Source organism: Lactuca sativa, chromosome 3 (assembly GCF_002870075.4).
Source record: "Lactuca sativa cultivar Salinas chromosome 3, Lsat_Salinas_v11, whole genome shotgun sequence".
Lineage (NCBI taxonomy): Eukaryota > Viridiplantae > Streptophyta > Magnoliopsida > Asterales > Asteraceae > Lactuca > Lactuca sativa.
The window spans coordinates 248,517,129-248,536,190 of NC_056625.2; the positions used below are offsets into that span (position 1 = coordinate 248,517,129).

The 19,062-nt window shown below is 34.0% G+C and overlaps 2 protein-coding genes across 2 annotated transcripts; both read right to left on the reverse strand.

The window, feature by feature from the left end:
• Positions 1–2,507: 2,507 nt before the first annotated feature.
• Positions 2,508–3,090, reverse strand: LOC111918452 (double-stranded RNA-binding protein 1). The gene is made up of 2 exons (XM_023914119.1): positions 2,874–3,090; positions 2,508–2,788 (listed from the first exon to the last, which is right to left on the reverse strand). The coding sequence occupies exons 1-2, from the start codon at positions 3,088–3,090 to the stop codon at positions 2,508–2,510; spliced, it is 498 nt and encodes a 165-aa protein (XP_023769887.1).
• Positions 3,091–7,064: 3,974 nt separating this feature from the next.
• Positions 7,065–14,234, reverse strand: LOC111918461 (serine/threonine-protein kinase TOUSLED). Its single transcript, XM_023914125.3, has 16 exons — positions 13,617–14,234; positions 12,068–12,157; positions 11,421–11,621; positions 10,457–10,510; positions 10,262–10,369; positions 10,097–10,141; positions 9,815–9,927; positions 9,459–9,525; positions 9,245–9,311; positions 8,998–9,089; positions 8,702–8,881; positions 8,383–8,593; positions 8,022–8,286; positions 7,845–7,899; positions 7,569–7,730; positions 7,065–7,431 (listed from the first exon to the last, which is right to left on the reverse strand). Exons 1-16 carry the CDS (start codon positions 13,881–13,883, stop codon positions 7,336–7,338), a joined length of 2,073 nt encoding a protein of 690 aa, XP_023769893.1. The 5' UTR covers positions 13,884–14,234; the 3' UTR covers positions 7,065–7,335.
• Positions 14,235–19,062: the final 4,828 nt, after the last annotated feature.

The following is a 19,062-nucleotide window of genomic DNA, read 5'->3' on the forward strand; positions in this document are numbered from 1 at the left end:
TTGGACTTGCATGGGGTTGTTTCGACTTGAATCATAATGTATAGACGTATGAACTTAAATAACACTGTAGTTTGAATTTCACTAAATGAAATGTTGCATAGTTACATGGAGGAGATTGTCTTGTACAAGGATCAAATCTTAACCCTAATTTGCTAATTGTGACAGACTTTAACCAAGAATTGACCAAGTTTGACTTCTGAGGGCATTTTGGTAATTTAGGAATTTATGGAATGGTATCAATGGTGGTTGTAGGTGCTTGTGTTAGGAGCCGTGTTTCTGGAGTTTGATCTTTTCAGTTCAGTTCGACATTGTGAGGTGAGTTCTTCTCACTATATCAATAGGGTTGAAGGCACCAATGTCGGCCCTTCTTTTAAATTAGAATCCTAGTATATAGGATGATGTTATGTTTAGTAACCTGTTAGGTCGGTATCTTGGTATATAGGATTAGGGGTGTTGATCGGGTAATTTTTTTCGGGTTTCAGGTAATTCGGGTTTTTCATGTTAAAAAAATATCTGTTACCCAACCCAAATTAAATTCGGGTTTGGGTAATTCGGGTATCGGGTCGGATTTGGGTAATTCATGTATTACCCGAAATATATAATTTTTTTTTTTGAATTTCACCTGAAAATAAATTTAATGAAATAAATACGTCGTGCTTTATTAGTCTTGTTTATATAAACAAACGAGACATAAACGAAGTTACTCAAGCTTTGAACATTGATATTTTTTAGTCAATAATACCTGAGATATCAAGTAGTTTTTTAACAACTTAATATAATCTACTAAGATGTTAAAAAAACAAATACTTAAAGATCATAATTTAAAAGTTTAAAATGTTTAAGATAACTGTAGCTATAAGTTTTGCCATGTTCTGAAATTTCGTCAAGATAATGAGTTTGTTAGTTGCAATAAAAACTATAATCTAGAAAATAGTTAAGTTTTAAAGAGCATGATGATATATAAACAATTACTTTTAATATTGTTAGTATCACACTGTCATAATAAAAGAGATTCATGTTCTACAATAATGATAGTTAGTTTAAGCGTGATCAAATCTTTGCTACAGAGTACAAGCTCTACGAAAAAAAAAAAGAATTTTTAAAATAATTTGGGTAATTCGGGTATACCTGAAACCCAACAAACATACCCTTTACCTGACCTGAAAAAAAAATCGGGTTACCCATTACCCGAAAATTTTTACCCGATACCTGAAAAAATCGGGCTGGTCATTCGGGTATCGGGTATTTTCGACAGGTCTATATAGGATGATGCTATGTTTAGTGACCTGTTAGGTCGGTATCCTGGTATATAAGATGATGCAATGACTAGTGATCTGTTAGATTGGTTTGACTGTTTATACATGCTAGCATTTGTTATCTATGTGTTAATTGTATGCTTGGGGTGGGTTGAGGCGGACCTGCTTTGTGCTGTAGGCCAACATACCCATGGCAGCCCGGATAGACTGCAGGCCCAATGGGGCATACCAATCAAGTCGAAGGCCCGGAGAACGGTCCAAACAGGCTGAAGGCCCAGTAGGGCGGACCAGATATACTGAAAGTTCTGAGAGTGGGTCAGACAGACTGAAGGCCCAGTGTGGGCGGTCCAGTCATATTGTAGACTCTATATGCATTTTGTTTGTTATGATATGGTTATGGTTTGTATGGCATTATTTTGGGGGAACTCACTAAGCTTCGGGCTTACAGTTTTGGATTTTGTTTCAGGTACTTCGGATTATCGCGGGAAGGCGAATGCTTGATCGTGCACCTCCTCGTATATGATTTTAATTTTTGGGATACTCTGATATGAAACTATTTTGAAAACAATTTGTAATAAATAATGGTTTTTGAATGCTTGAAAAAGTTTTTAATTTTCATGAATTTTATGGATGTTACAGTTTTTTGGTTGGGATCCATCTTTTATGGTTGTGAAAAGCTTGTGTGTATTTTGTGTACAGAGAAAGAAAAGAATGATGTAAGAAATAAGAGTTAAAAGTTTGGTATTTATAGGTATAAAATGTTTGTTTAAAGATTTTTTTTTTAAAAAAAAAAAATAGCCGTTCAACGGCTACATCCATTCCAAAGCGAGGGAGAGGGCCTGATTGGCCATTTGCTTTTGTCGTCCGGAACACGACCCACAACGAGCACGCACGACCACTAATGGCCGGGGTAGTGTGTACGACTCATTTTCGTGACCACATATACCACGATGGCCCTCGTCGTCGGTATACCGTTTGGTCTTAGTTTACAACACAAATCGGTTGAAAATGCTTCAAATAAGTTCTTTATGTTTGACAATAAGCTAGAAAAATAAGGAAACTATCGAAAAAATCAATAACCAGATAGCAAGTATGATTTTCTAATTTTTAGGACCCATGCATCTTCACAAAATGTGTGTTTCTATTAAAAATATCATTACCAACTACCAAGTCATGGATGCTTAAACTAATAGGGCAATAAATACTTAATATCGTATGCATCGAAGCATATGATTTACATAACCATTATAGCTACACAGATTCCAAGCTCACAACCGTCCATTTGTCTTCTCCAATGGGAAGCATTACAGTTCCATTAGGCAACACCGTAGTAGGAATGGATGTGTGCACTCTCACCTTATTGCATATCAAGTAACTCTCCTTAAACTTTTTCGAATTAGTCTCCTTGATTGAAAGGGTTGTTTCACTAGGAAGAGATGCAGTTGCCATGGCTTTTTCTTCTGGTAAAACCGGCAAACATAACTCGCTATTCTTGCTTAACTCTCCTGAAACAGAACGAAAGAGATTAACCACTATAAATCGAACAGTTATAGATCAAAAAGAAAAGATAGATGAATGATGAATGTAATTAGGGTATATGGAAATAGAAGGACATACGAGAAGAAGTTGTGAAGTGAGAGAGAGCTATTGCAGCTACATCATTGTGAGCGGATTTGGAAGATTTGAAGAGGGATTGGGAAGTAAAAGTTTCACCATTGACGAGAACAGAAGCTTTGAAAAGTGGTGTATGTTCTTGGCCATCTTTGATGCAGGAATACTTTGGGTTTCGCCATCCGTTCTTCTGGCAGAATTCGTTGAGCTTACTCTTGTACATTGTTGGTTGTTTTCCTTCAATCTCTCTGTGTTTGAAGAGAAGGAAGAGACAAGTATAAATAGAAAGGGGAGTCTTGTGTAGGTTAGTAGAGAGAGAACGCCATTGGAGGAAGCTTGAATGCTTTTCCGCGTGAATGTACGATTCAGTTTAGTTCACAGCAAGCCAGGAAGCTATTGGAATAATATAAGTTTGAATTGTGGATGATTGGTCAATGGACCAAAATGGATATATATTTTATGGGTTTTGTTGAATATATCGGTTCATATATTTTAAACAAAAACCTGAAATGAGAAAAAGGCTAGTAGGTAGTTTTTTTTATGGATGATAAAAACATGCTAAAATTTTAATTGTGTTAGACCTTTAAATCAAAATTTGAAAGTAAGAGAAATGGAAATCTAATCAACTCCTATCCTGGTCTCCATTTCTTTTAAAAGTGTTGAAAAAATCTTTTTTTAACAAATTGAAAATGTTTATAATTGATGATGTTGTTGGTAATCGACATTTGGTGTTGGCACTATAAAAGCTTTGAACATATCCCTCATTATGAAATGGTGGTGGAAACTTAGAACCAAACCTGGTCAATTATGGGCAACAGTCATATACAGTGTGCATAATCTTCGTTCCAAACCTGATGTATGTTACTCGATGAAGACTTTACCCGGGGTTTGGAACAACATTGCAGGTATAAAGAATGACCTCACGAAAAAGAACATCCTCGTGTGTTGGGTGCTTTCCAAGCATCAAGATCCCACAGGTGAAAGCTGGAAATGTAGCTTAACTCCGGATGGTTCTTATTCGGTGTGCGCCCTGAGGAACAAATGGGACTATAGACCCCCTACTATTGGTTCTAATTCTAATTTTCAATGGCTTAAAGAAATTCCACTGAAAGTATCATGCTTCATCTGGAGGGTGCAAGCGGGCAGAATTCCAACTGTAAGTGAACTGTCAAAAAGAGGAGTATATGTGGAATCATTGACTTGTCAGATGTGTGAGGAGATTGAAGAATGTCCAGACCATTTTCTTGTGGCATGCTCGTATGCAGCGAAGATCACAGAAGGGGTACTAAGTTGGTGCAAGGTGCAAGGTGAAAGTTTTCATAAGGTAACGAAATTCTAGATTTTGCTGCCAAATGGGGATCATATTCCAAAAGAAGAAGGACGTTTATGGTCATTTGTTACTGTATGCTATGGTCCATTTGGAAAGCAAGGAACGACAAAGTGTTTAACAATAACCGGCTGCCCCCTGATAAAGTCAAATTGGTCTCAAAGCCCGTTTTCTTAACATGTATTTTTCCATAGTTTGATGTTGTTTTATTTTCGTGTTGTTCCCATTTCTGTTTTTCGCCACTGTTTTTTGTCGCTTGTACTGTTATTTCCCTGTTTTTTTCTTTATAATATTAATCTATTGGTCGGTTCCAAAAAAAAAAAGTTGATTTTATTTAGGGAAAATACCACAAGGTCTTAAGTTTGGCAAATTTTAACACTTCTACCCCGACATCAAACAAAATTTGTGTGTAAAATTTTGAAATTTGAGAAGTTTTTTTCATTTATAGCAATTTAAAGGTATCTCTGGATAGCCAACATAGCCGTGACTTTATAATTACAAAGGGAAGAAAAGAAGAGGATTTTTTTATTAAACTTACTTCCATACAATTTAGTTAGAATGTATATATATATATATATATATATATATATATATATATATATATATATATATATATATATATAGAGAGAGAGAGAGAGAGAGAGAGAGAGAGATAAGTTCATATACATCCAACAAACATTGTGTGAATGTAAGGACCAATCACAATTTAAGAAAAAAGAATAAAATATTAATTAATATGGTTATAGTTAACTGTAAAAAATAATTAAAACATTTAATTTCCCCTTAAATGAGGGTTATCAGTTACGTATTAGCAAGCGAAATAAAGTCCTCATTCATTATCTATATGAAAATCAATATTCAATCGGAAAAAGCATACTCATTGTATTCTTCAAGCACTCTTTTAATAATACTTGAATTCTTTAAGAATTCTTTTGTTGAATAAAAAATCTGTTGTGCTACAGACCTATAAATTAATTTTTAGTCTTCAATTCTCCAAGAATTTTTTAGAACTCGATACATTTTTAATTGACATCGATCAGAGAAAGTGAAAACAGGAAAAGTTTTAGACATATTTTTCAAGCATTCTTCAAGAGTGATTAAATTCTTCAAGAATTATTTATTTGTATATCAAATTTGTGGTGTTACAAACATGCAAATCCACACAATCAAACCAAAAGAATGAAGTTATTCTAAAAGAAAATTCTAATGTTTTATAGTATATATTCTTAAAGATTGCAAACGTAATAATCAACAAAATCAAACCAAAAGAATAGAAACATTCTTAGAGAATTTCCAATATGTAGAATTTATAATACTATATTCTTAAAAAATGCACAAACAATAATCGACTTAAAAAAACACTGATCATATTAAAAGATTAATAACTAATTTAAAACTTAAAATGTAAAATATATAATTTATATTATGAAACATCGGTTACTATCCTTACTTTCCATAAATTAGTGTTAACCAATTTTCCTAATTTAGTCTTATAGTTAATTAATTGTAGTTATATTGTACATGTTACCACATGTTAATAATATATAACCTAAGATCATAAGTTTTCATTCTTTTTAATCCAATGGACCAATATTGGTCATACATTCATATAATATTTGGAGTTCACATTTAATCTTAACCCTATATATATATATATATATATATATATATATATATATATATATATATATATATATATATATATATATATATATATATATATATATATATATATATATATATTAAAAGGTATTTTTAAAAAAAAAAAAAGAAACCTTACTAGTATGCATATAAAAAACTTACTAATAGTCTAATTCACATAGAAATACATTAATATATGTTTTACAAAAAATATATTAAAAAACATGGGCTAAAAATATGCATATATGTATGATTGTATGGTTTTAATCTAAAATACATTTATACATATTAATATATAAATATGTTACATATAAAGGTACGCATTGAATACAAAAATACAGGTAAAAAAACTTATAAATATGCATATAAAAAACTTATTAATACACATATAGGTCACAATGGATTAAATACAAAAATAGGTATTAAGGGATTAAATAGAAAAATAAAATAAAATAAGTTCACGATGTACAATTGTACATAATATATTTAGCTTGCAAGGGAAGAACACAAAAAACCCAAGCCGGGATGTCGTGGGTTCAATTACCATAAATGAAAAAAGTTTCTCAAGTTTCAACTTTTACACACAAAAAAAATGATGTTTAAGCAAAACTATTAAAATTCTGTTAAACTTGTAAAGGCTTGTGGCATTTTCTCCTGTTTTTTTTTCAACTTATTTTGACTTTTTAGTTGAGGCATTTCTACGTTCTTATTATATATAACGTAATAGGATCACAGGATGCCATGTGAGAATATTGATGGTTTTTATAAATCATGAGGAGATGTGTTTGCGTGTGTGTGTGCTGGTTTTGTTATGCTGGATGAATGAGAGAATTGAAATTCTAGAGGTGATGACATGTAAGTTGCTTCTACCGTATTCATAATCTCTACTTATTATTTATGTCTAAAGGAGACTGTGAGATAGATGATATGGGTTGCAACTTTCAACCTAGAGAGTAGAAATACAGTCATACAATAACATGTTCGTTTGTGGAGAACGTACTAATTTGAGTAATTTCAAAAAGTTAACCCATTTGTTCAATTGTTCGAACTTATCATGCATGTGCTTAATGTTGTTGCTTATTTTAATTGGTATTGTTTATTCAAACTTTATGAAATTTTATTATAACAAAAAAAAGAACAAAACAAAAAATCCAAACAGTTAGTTTATTATCGATCATAACATGTTTACACAACCCCATCCAATTGAAAGCCATTTCACACGCATGCAGTCACGAAAACAAGAAGTCTAACTTTCATGTCATGTCACAAAAGAATAACATGATACATCGCTTGAATACCCCACTTCACCCCATTGTTATATTTACATTAAAAAAAGGTCCAACTAAGGAAACCCATACAAAAGAGACTAGAAATGTTTTGTAGGGTGTCATGGGATTGACAACACACATAACAAAAAGCCCAACTTTTGAGCAATTAAAAAAAAAAAAAAAAAGGAAACCTTACACTTGACAATTACTCAGGAAAATTTCCAATTTTTGGTCATTTCTTGGAGTATATTAAGTAGGGGTCTTGAGCGATTGTTAGCACATCAGGTCTTTCTTCTTGGTTATATGTTAAGCATCTCCGAATAAATTCCTGCAAGAAAAAACAATATAGAAAGAAAACTGAATAAATGAATAAATGCCGTAATATATTGGTAAAAAGAATTATTTAGTAAACAATTTTTATTTAAGAGAAAAGAAATTTCTAAAAGGAAAAAAAAAAATACTGACCTTTGCTTCATTTGAGACAGAAGGTCTAGAAGGGAAATCAACTTTTCTAGCTTTGATTATTGTATCTTCACGCAATATGCGCTCTTGCGTCTGATCATGTCCAAAAGGTCGTTTCCCAAATAGCATTTGGTAAAGTAGGATACCAGCTGACCACACGTCAACCTATTTTCATTTTTCATTTTTCATTTTTCATTTTTCGCAACAAGTCATAATGAATAATTAAAAAAAAAGGAAGAAAGGAAATTTTTAATATTTGTTTATGTATGAATGACTAACCTTTGATGAAATGAGGGGGATCTTACTTAGCTCAAAGCATTCTGGGGGGAGGTACCTGAGAAGTAGGAAACGAATTATTATTATTAAAAGTAATAATAATAATAATAATAATAATAATAATAATAATAATAATAATAATAATATATAAGAAAAAATAAAATCAATAAAAGCTCTGACCAATATGTTCCAGCTCCCTGAGAAGTAAGCTCCATGCCTTGGGATCCAACATCATCCTCTACAATCTTACTAAGTCCAAAATCAGTTACTTTTGCAACACCAAATTCATCAAAAAGGACATTTCCAGGCTTCAAATCATAATGAATAATCTTCTGGTTTCTTTTGTTCAAGTAAATAAGTCCTTGAAATATTTGATAAATAATTATCCTAGCTTCCTTCTCAGGCAATATAGGGGTTGCCTTAAGAACAGCATCAAGATCTTTACCTGTATAATATAGATTTAGATTTGATGAGAATGAGAAGGGCATTCACGTCTTTTTCAATTTATCGTTTAGGGTTTTAGGGTTTAGAATATATATACCACTACAATAGTCCAAAATGGTGCAAAAAGTATTTTGATCAATCTCAAAGATGTCCCATAGGCGAACAATGTGATGATGAACCAAAGTTTTATGAATATTGTATTCTCTTATTGCATGACGTATGTAGCTTTGCTTTTTATCTTCACTCCATTGGGCGTTTAAACCATGAAGCTTACATGCAACATATCTATACTCCACCAAATCAAATGCCTGTTTTTAAAAATAAAAAAAAAAAAATGTTGGTTAGGTGTTGTCATGTGTTTTTTTATATGTGTATATAAATTACATGATTAAAGGAAAAAAATAAATAAAACTGACCTTGTAAACCTCACTGAATCCTCCTTTTCCAAGAAGGTTTAAGAGAGCATATCGATGATTAAGGATCTGATAATTGTTAAAGCGGGACCCATCTTCATCTCTTATACGTTTCATTTCACGTATAAGTCGTCCTTTTTCTAGTTCATATCTATCTCTTTCACGCACATAGCTTTCCTCTTCCTGTTGTTATATTTCATCAAATTTAAAAAGTGGAAATTAATTATATTGGAAAAAAAATATGTAGTAATAATTAAAAAAAAAAAAAAAAAAAAAAAAAAAAAAAAAAAAAAACTTACACGTTTAATGCTTGCGAGGCGGGATTTATAAATTTCATCCTGGATGATGATGTCTTCTTCTGTAGATTCGGCTTCTGTTCCTTCGCCTTTATCTTCATATAAAGATGAATGGCTTTAAACTTGGTTAGAAATTAGAACCAAAATATTAAAATCTAGGAAATCATGTTCATGTTGCTTCTTTCATTTATTTGTTTATTATTTAAGTGACTTGAAAAAATAAGAAACAGATTAACAGATAAAGATTTACCTGGTTGCTTTTTCTTTAGTGATTTTCGTTGCCTCTCAACAGCCTCCCTCAATTCTAACAAACGCCTCTAGAAATCACAATATGAAATTGTAAGTAATAATATACATGTCATAGATCATAGACAAACGCCTCTTTATTTGTTTTTTTTTCAAATGTTCTTTATTAACATAATGGAAACATGATTAAAAAAAATTAAGCAACAAATAGAACAGACCAGATGAGCATTAAGATCCTTAATGGCTTGCCCATCTTCCCAAGTCTCAGATATGACTGTTCCAGCTCTGTAATTTTACCAAAAAAGCAAAGAATTAGATATCCAAAAGAGTAATTTACAAAAATGGTCCCTATTCTTTCTGGTTTTACCGTGTTTAGTCCAAGATTGAAACTTTCCTTTACTTTTGCTCCTTATTTCATGGTTTCTATTTTGGTCGTTATTGCAGGCTTGATATCATAATATGGGAACTTAAAAATAAGGACAAACACTGAAAAAGGTTTTGGTTTTAGACTAAACACTGTAAAAATCAGAAAACACAGGGACCATTTCTGTAATTTATTAGATACTTTCTTTACCTGATAACACCCACGTTGCCAAGTCGCAAAGAATCTTGTCTTACTTTTGTTCTTGCTTCTTGTCTCTCAGCTTTAGATACAGATATCAACAGATCAGATATGACTTTCATTCTCTGCAATACAGGGTCATAAATGTAATTATCTTATTACACAAGTAAAAAAAAGTAGATTTTCTCAAATGGATATGTATAGGAACAATTCTAGAATGTGTTGGCCTACTTTTGTAGAAATTCTAGTTAATAAAAAATGAACATACAGTATAACATATAACAAAAAACTCACTTTTGGTTTCACCTGCTGTTCATTATTTTTAAGCTCCTTAAGCTCCTGTAAATCACAAGAAAAAACATAAATATGAAATTATATATATATATATATATATATATATATATATATATATATATATATATATGGAATAGTTGTAAAGAGAATAGAGTAAATAAGTACCTTTTCCAACTGTTGGCATAGATGTTGATATTCTGAGGCCTCTTGGCGAGCTTTTTTTAAGTCTTCCTCTAGGGTTATTATTTTGGCACGTAGTGATGTAAGTTCCTCCTAATTTGTTTTTTTTTTAAATAATAATTAGGTTAAAACAAATAAACAATAATGATAAATGCCAGTAATTTGTTTAGTAAATCATACATCTAACAAAGCACGTTCATTTTGTCCAAGTTGCTCTTTTAGCCTACTACTCTCCTGCGAATATATTTAGAAAAAAAGAGGTGATTATGAGTTTATTACACAATAAAACAAAAATGGTGATGATGTTATTTTTAAAACAAGAGTAATTGAGCAATGTAAAAATAAAAAAGAAATTTAACATTTTATAGACTTGCATATTTCCATAAGATAAATAAATTAAGGGGAGATTCAGCTTCAGACATTCAGAAATGATGAATTTATTCTTTTTAGTTTTTATATATAGATTTGTTTCCTTTATCTACCTTATAATGTACTCTACACAAAATCATGGTTTTCCTCCATATTTGCAACTTTTATATTTTACATAAATGACAATATACTTTCCTCAAAGTTAATAATACTGTTTTTATATATATAGTAATTTTAGTAGCCTTTCAAGTCATAAAAAATTACTCTACTTTCCACTTTTGAGATGACTCATAACATATCCACAACCATGATTCCTTTTATGGAAGTTTACATGTTAAAAGTACCTATTTCACATAAGTAGAATTGAGTTTTGTCTGTAAAATTTCTCATTGTTAAAGGGCATTTTAGACATATGACTAACAACCAAACACTTACATTCAGTCATGTATAATAACCATAAAAATCATACACAAACGACTTGGTAGTTACTTCAATGTGATCAATGCAAAACAAACAAATGTATGTATGTATGTATGTATGTATGTATGTATGTATGCATGTATGTATATATGTAGATATGTATGTAAGTATATATGTATGTATGCATGTATGTATGTGTAAATATGTAAGTATCTATATATGTATGTCTATAAGCATGTATGAGTTATATGTATGTATATATGTATGTATGTGTAAATATGTATGTATCTATATATGTATGTATATAAGCATGTATGCATTTATGTATGTATGTAACTATGCATAAAAACTTTACCTTGTGATGTGAGTTCTCATGAAGACCATTTGATGATGTAAGCAATTGAGTAGAATTTTGTATTCTTGTTTGATCATTGGAACCACGTCCTCTGGCTGGAGTAGAATTTCCCTTACCACGTGTTTGTTTCCTCTTATTTACATCTGTGCCACTCTTAACCTCCACTGCTTCCACAACTTTTTGCCTTGCATCCACTGCCACCTAGATTTTTCCCGATCACAAAAAATACTCTTAAACCAATTATAAAAAAAAGGCTAAATGTAATACATAGCAACATACTTTTATTTATTTATTTATTTATTTATTTATTATAGCACCAACTTTCATTAATTTCCTTTACAATATTGTATTCTAGAATCATATCCAATTATAGCATCATGTGTTCAACTTTTTTCTTATTAAGACATTATCCTTTGAAAAATCTACCCAACTGAAAATTGCTTTGAATTTGAATGTAATTGCTATAATTGGGTGGATTTTCTGAAGTACAATGTTGTAGCACAATAATGAAAGTAGGGTAGCAACCCATCATATTCTTAATAAAAAATTAAGAATATGAAAGTTTGAGATATAATGAAAATGAAATGAGGATAATATGGGTTTTGTAGTAGTAAAACTAATATTAATGATTTAAGCAATAAATCAACCTTAATCTGTCCAGATGCAGCTGAGTCAGCATCATCTGCAAGCTTTCTACGCTTCTGAAAGTTAGCTTGTATGAGAAACTCTCTCCCATTCTAGCAAAGAAATGAAGATTAAAGATTAGTTAATATGAAAATCTAACTGTTTTTGAACATATAGCAACTGTTTTAGATCTCATTTTTATTAGTTATATGGTAATTTATATGTTGATAACTTGATTCGATATTTTACTCCTTATGTTTTACTTTTGCATTTATTGGTTATATGGTTGGACATTTGAACAGTTTGCACTTTGCATTATTAATGATGTTGAGATTACAAATCATTGAACTCATATCATTATATCATATATTATCATATATAAATATTTTCTAGATAATTTATAGGTTCACATGTTTTACCACTTTAAACTTTTCATTCACAGCATTAATCAAACAGCCATTGTTCATTCAGCACTAGTTTCTTACATACAATTCTTCACATAGGGGTAAAATGGTCATTTAATATAATTCAAACTGTTTATTCAGCAAACAAAGCAAGCAACAATTTTCATTAACTGTCTACTCTAGACAGACGTCATTTTCCAGACAACACTTAATGAGACAAAATAAACAACAGATTCTTACTCTAATGTATGTCTAGGTAGTATCATACTAGCAGGGTTAATTGCAAGAAAATGGCAATGTACTTCCATTGATTTGTTTATTATAGCATCCTACTTTCATTTCTTCAACATTTACTTTGAAAAATCCACCCAATTATAGCAAAGGTCATCCAAATACAAAGCAATTTGACTGCTATAATAAGAAAAAAGTTGAAATGTACAATGCTATAGTTGGGTAGTTTTTGTAATAGAAAGAAATGAAAGTAGGATGTTGTCATGTTGTAATAAACAAATATATGAAAATACATTAGTGCTTCTTGCATTCAGGCTTCAGCCCTATACTATATGTACATAGAAGGATTAACAGACAAATTTAACATCTCTTGTGGATTTATGGAGCCAAGAAGACGCTCGTTCTATACAACCATGTATCTATATAACTTCTTTAAGCTCATAAACTCATGATTTGCAGTTGATTGTGGATCTTGACAGTGATCTATTGTTTATGTTTGTGATCAGAGACAAATAGTCACAAACAAACACTTCTAGGGAAGAGTTAACAAGCAAATAAGAAGAGATTGAAAGTATAGTACCAAAAGAAACTTATGGTGTTCGAACAAACATTTTGGTCGTAGTGCCTAAAATGAAACTAGATTTTCTGGAGCTTGCACCTATAAACCTATCACGCCTAAAGTCTCTGTGTAATGCATGCTCAGTGGTGTTTGGATATGAAATTTGAAAGTGATTATCACATTATTGCAACTAGTGTTTGGGTAAACTACTTATGCTAAAGAGGGCATTGACGTGACTTCTACATTGAAATCAGAATTTGTCGTTGTTATCAAATCATACTTAAAACTAAAGCATATGCAAAGTTATGCAAAGCAAAAATTATGTCATGTTTACAAAAGTATAGATGATTTTCAGCAGAGTAAGTTCAAAAGACTCACACTATCATCCTCTTCCGAATCGCTAGAATCCAATGATTCAGCATAAATCTCACCAGCAGCATTAGCTCCGAACTTGGCGGCAGAAGAAGAAGAAATTGAGGACCGCGTTGCTGCGGCTTGGGCAGCAGGAAGCTGGAGAGTAGACACCACGGCAGTGGAGGTTTTACCCACCATTCTGGCTTCGAGTTTTGCAATTTTTGATGGTAGAGACTGATCGGATTGATTAGAGGAGTTTGAGGCGAGGTGTAGAAGCACGTCCTCTGACATTGTTGATGGACTAGGCTAAAGAAGAACCCTCTTCAACTAACAATTCGAAGAAAAACCCAGAAGCTAAAAGCAAACTGATTAATATAAACAGTTGAAAATGGTGTGGTAATGAGATCTCATGCCAGAATGGAAGCGTTTCTGACAAGGATCGAAGGTTACGCTGACTCGGGAATTTTGGGAGGGAGTGAGTTTTGACAATTAGGGCTTTTTGTTTAACAAATTTTCCGATTTGTGGTGTCGAGTGATGACGTCTAGGTGGTAAAAGGGGAGCGATAAGCGGAAACGAATTTGAAAGTGCTCAAGCATTCTGCTTAGTTAAGGGCCTTAGGGCTGTTCTTTCTTTTTTCACCCAAATCACACAGAATAATAGGGAAAATGTCCTTTATACCAACAAACTTACACATTTTGGTTTAAAAGCTCTCTTATGTTATTTTTTTGGTAAGCGCATGAATTAACATTTAACCGGTTAATTTGGGATTTTGACCCAATTCAACCGGTTTCCTTGTTTAGTCATCATCCAACTAAGTTAGCGAGTCAACTCACCCGACTCGGATTACACGTCAACGACTCACGACCGAGTTAGCTTGCTTGGGCCCTAAGGGTTCAGTGGTCCCTACTATATAATTGAAGGGTCTGCTTGACAAAACCCAAAACTTTTGTTACCACTTCCAGCCAAACACTAGCCAACAGTCGATAATACAATACTGGCTTTGCCCTTAACTGTCTTCCATGGATCCTACCCCACCACCATCACTAGATACTATAAATTCCAATAACTCGATAAGCTCAACAGATGGGCTTAACTTAAACGATTTGCACACGACTACCCCACCACCATCATTAGATACTATAAATTCCAATAACTCGAATAACTCGATAAGCTCAACAGATGGGCTTAACTTAAACGATTTGTACACGATCTTTTTGTGACTGTGGTGAAAAGATAGTTGAGCAAAAAGGTCAGGTGGAGCGTATGAAGGAGGAGATGGGTCGCGATTACCTTCATTCCAGGGTGGATGTCCTCAACATGCAGCAAAGGTTTGTAATTATTGAGAAGTAGATTAAAGTGATTGCACTGTTGGTTGTGGGTGTTGTTGTCGTGATGCTCCTGCTAATGATTTTCATCATTCACTTGATAATCAACAAGTGAATCTCATGGAAGTGGTTTGTAGTGGTATGATAATCAAGTTCCTGTAATCCACTGTTAGGTTTAATGGTGTTTCTTTTCATATATGTTATTAAGAGTATGTGTGTTCGTTTGTGTTAGTGGTAATCCCGTTTGTGTAGGTAGTGGTAATCCAGTGGTTGTTGTAAAGGTGATTTATGGATGTATTTTGAAGTCTTGGTTACATGTAACAGGTGTTTTGGTATGATCTTGATGTAATGTAAAGTGATTGAATGGGTTATAATTTGTTGCGTTCATTGTTGTTGATTAAGGGTAACGATTTGGTTGCCTTACTTAATGACAATTAATTGTGTTTGGTGCACCAACTATGACAGATGTGCATGAGGTCAAACAAAAGGGGTATTTTCGTCAAGGGGTATTTTCATCATTTCCTCTTTATAAGTACTTTACTTCCTTACTCGGCAATAGCTTTCTTTTTCCCTGTGATTGTTTGCATTCTGAAGTAAAGAGCTCTCGGAATTAACGAAGCGAAAATGATGAAATGCTCGTGTGAATGTGCCGCCATAATACGAATGTCTTCCACTCCCTCCAACCTTGGAACCCTTTTATGCTTGCCCCACTAAGGTGTGTGCTAGTTTGTTTATTAGGCGCCTGTAGCCCTAATTTATTAGTTTGTTCCATTCTCATCTTCTCACTCGAAACTTGATTTTGTTAGGGACCTCGTAATGGTTTTATATGTTGGATAGAAGAAGCAAACACTAAGAATATAAGTGTTGAAGCAATTATGATTGCAGGTTTGGCTAGGTCAAAAAAGAAGCTTGAATCAAAGATTTGGAAGCTGAAGATGTGTTTAGTTGTTAGTTGGATTGTTTTCTTTAGCATAATTGTTTACAAGTTGTAATAGTTAGCCATTGTTTATTTCCTTTTAATGGAAATTACTCTATTATCCATGTAACTTTATTTTAATTTAATTATAAAACAATGGGAAGTTATATGGGATCCCAAGTTAGATTCGTAGTGTATTTGTTGATAGTGACATTGGATATAACTTCAACTATAATAAATGGGACCATAGTGAACTAGAATAAATGGGACCATATGCATTTTGTCTTAAACTATTGTCAATAATGGACCCCAATACCATGCACGTCCACAACCATAACACACAATCATAGCCACATTGAAACCATGAACATTATTTCGCAAACATAAGGATAATCATACAAACATAACACCAATCATAACCACATTCAATACATAACAACATTCAATAGATAACACCAAACATCCAAACTTGTTTCGCAACATCACAAATACATAACAACAAACATTCACATAATCCAAAACATTCTCTGCGATCCTAAATAAGAAGTACATAACAACAAACATCCACACTTAATCTGAAACTGTCATTGAAATTTAATACCTATTCAAGTTCCATTGGCTTGTCAATAGTGCTGCATTCCCCATTTTTACCTCAACCCGTGTAGCAAGTTTTTTCTTGATTATTCTTTCAGACTTCTTTCTTTTCTTGATAATTACCTTCTTACCCCTACCTCCTTTCTTATATTTACCATCCATTACCTTCTTACCACCTGTAACGCCATAAAATTTCCAACTAATTTAAACCTTTCAAAAAACAATCCTTATCCATAAATTATTACAAAAAGGTTTTCAATTTGTTTATTATCAGAGTCTCCCATAAACATTAACATAAAAATGAGGAGTGATACAATCATGCCATTGCCTTGCCACGGTCTCCTGAAGTACCTGAAACAAAACACTGAACTGTAAGCCCGAAAGCTTAGTGAGTTACCCCCAAAATACCAACCACACATAACCACACTCATAACATGGCACAAAATAGAACAACCATGCATATCGGGTCTACAGTATGACTGGTCTACCCACACTGGGCCTTCAATCCACCTGGTCCACCCTACGAGTCTAGCCATGTATATCGAGTCTACAGTGTGATTGGTATGCCCGCGCCGGGCCTTCAATCCACCTGGTCCACTCTCTGAGTCTATAGTACGACTAGTCCGCCCGCACCGGGACTTCAGTCGGCCTAGTCCACTCTTCGAGCCTCAGCACGTCTGGTCCGCCCTCTTGGGGCCTTCAGCCTATCCGGACCGCTCGTTGGGCCTTCGGAATATCCGGTCCGCCCTGGGTATGTTGGCCTACAGCACAAAGCAGGACCCGCCTCAACCCAACCCCAATCAAACATCCATGTGCACATAAAACAATTAATCACATAACAATCCTCAACCAGACAGACGTCTAACAGATCACATAGCATATCAACATCCTAACCAGGATTCCGACCTAACCGGTCACTAGCATAACATTACCCTATATACCGGGATACCGACCTTAACCAGGTCACTAACATACTACCATCCTAAATATCAGAATGCAAATCTAGGAAATCAATAACATAGCAAATAATACCCGGATTTCCATCCGATAAAGGTCCGCCCTTGGTGTCGTAGACCCTGTCGATATAGTGAGGTTAACTCACCTGAATCTGCCGAACCGAATTACGAGAGCTAAATCCTGAAGCACTGCCTCCAACTCCAACACCTAAAGCCATCAATGATCCATTGTCATAAATTACCAAATTACCATAATGCCCCTGAAGGTCAAAGTCAAAGTCCTCAGTCAAAGTCAACCTTCCGATTGACTTGACTCGCCGAGTCACCCCATGACTCGTCGAGTCCAACAATCTCTGAGTCCCAATATGTCCAACTCACTGAATCACCACTCAACTCATTGCTCTGAGTCTTAACCAGATGAGGTCGGGGGCTCTGCGTCGTGACTCGCCGAGTCCAAGAACAGACTCGTCGAGTCCATGACAATCTTCATCAGACTTGTCGAGTTGTTCTTCAACTCGTCGAGTCCAAGCTCATCATCATATGACTCTCTGAGTCACCCATGCGACTCGCCGAGTCACTATGCAACTCTAAACCTGAACCCTAGCCCAACTCGTCGAGTCATCTCCCAGACTTGCCGAGTCCTTACGTGCATTCCCATAATCTTGAGTCACAGAGCTACTCCTTTGTTCCAAACAATAGATCTGGGTCTCTAGAGTCCATTAGCAACATAAAGTTGCTACCTTTACGTGCTTCATGTCCCATAATACCAAAAACCAAGCTAGAAAGGAACTTAACTCATAGGGAATGGCCTTTGCATAGCAACTAAAAGGGCTTTCTGCATCTTTGACCCAAAAAGAACTCAAATCTGGAGTTTCAACTCCAGATCTAACTTATGCACCAAGTTCTCATCATATTATCTCCAAACAAACCCTAACTCCATGAAAGATGGATCTAGAAAGGAGAAAGCCAAGGATAACGATTCATTACCTCCAAAACGACCTCTTACTGAAGAGTAATCCGAATCTCCACAAATCTCCTGGATCCAAGCTTCTTGATTTTCAAGATCCCTTCACCAAATCACTTATCACTCACGATTCTAGGGTTTCTGGATCTCAAAGGGGGCTAAGGGAGCTGATGGGAGGACATTAAGTCCTTTAAATAGGGTGCAAACCCGAATATTAGAGTTTTCCTCGTCCAGCACTGACTCGTCGAGTCCATCCGTCGACTTGGCGAGTCAGGTCACTTAATCACGTGCCTGGCACCCGCTTCGACTCGACGAGTCAAGAGACCTACTCACTGAGTCCCTTCCTTTATTTTCACCCAGCACCCTTCAACTTCTTGGTTCTGAACTTAGGATGTTACACCACTGCTTCCTTCCCCAACCTTACCATTACTGCCCTTATTAACCCTAGTTCCTTGCTCATCTGTTACATCCATTGCCTTTTTACCACTGCTTCCTTCCCCAACATTACCATTATTGCCCTTATTACCCTTACTTCCTTGCTCATCTGTAACATCCTTTGCCTTCTTGCCACTGCTTCCTTCCCCAACATTACCATCTGCTCTTTTCCTTTTCTTTACCTTGAGTTTTGTTGGTTTTTCAGCTTGAGAACATGTAACCTTGTTATGTCCTATTTGCTTGCATACACTACACATAATTTTTTCCCAACCTTTGACA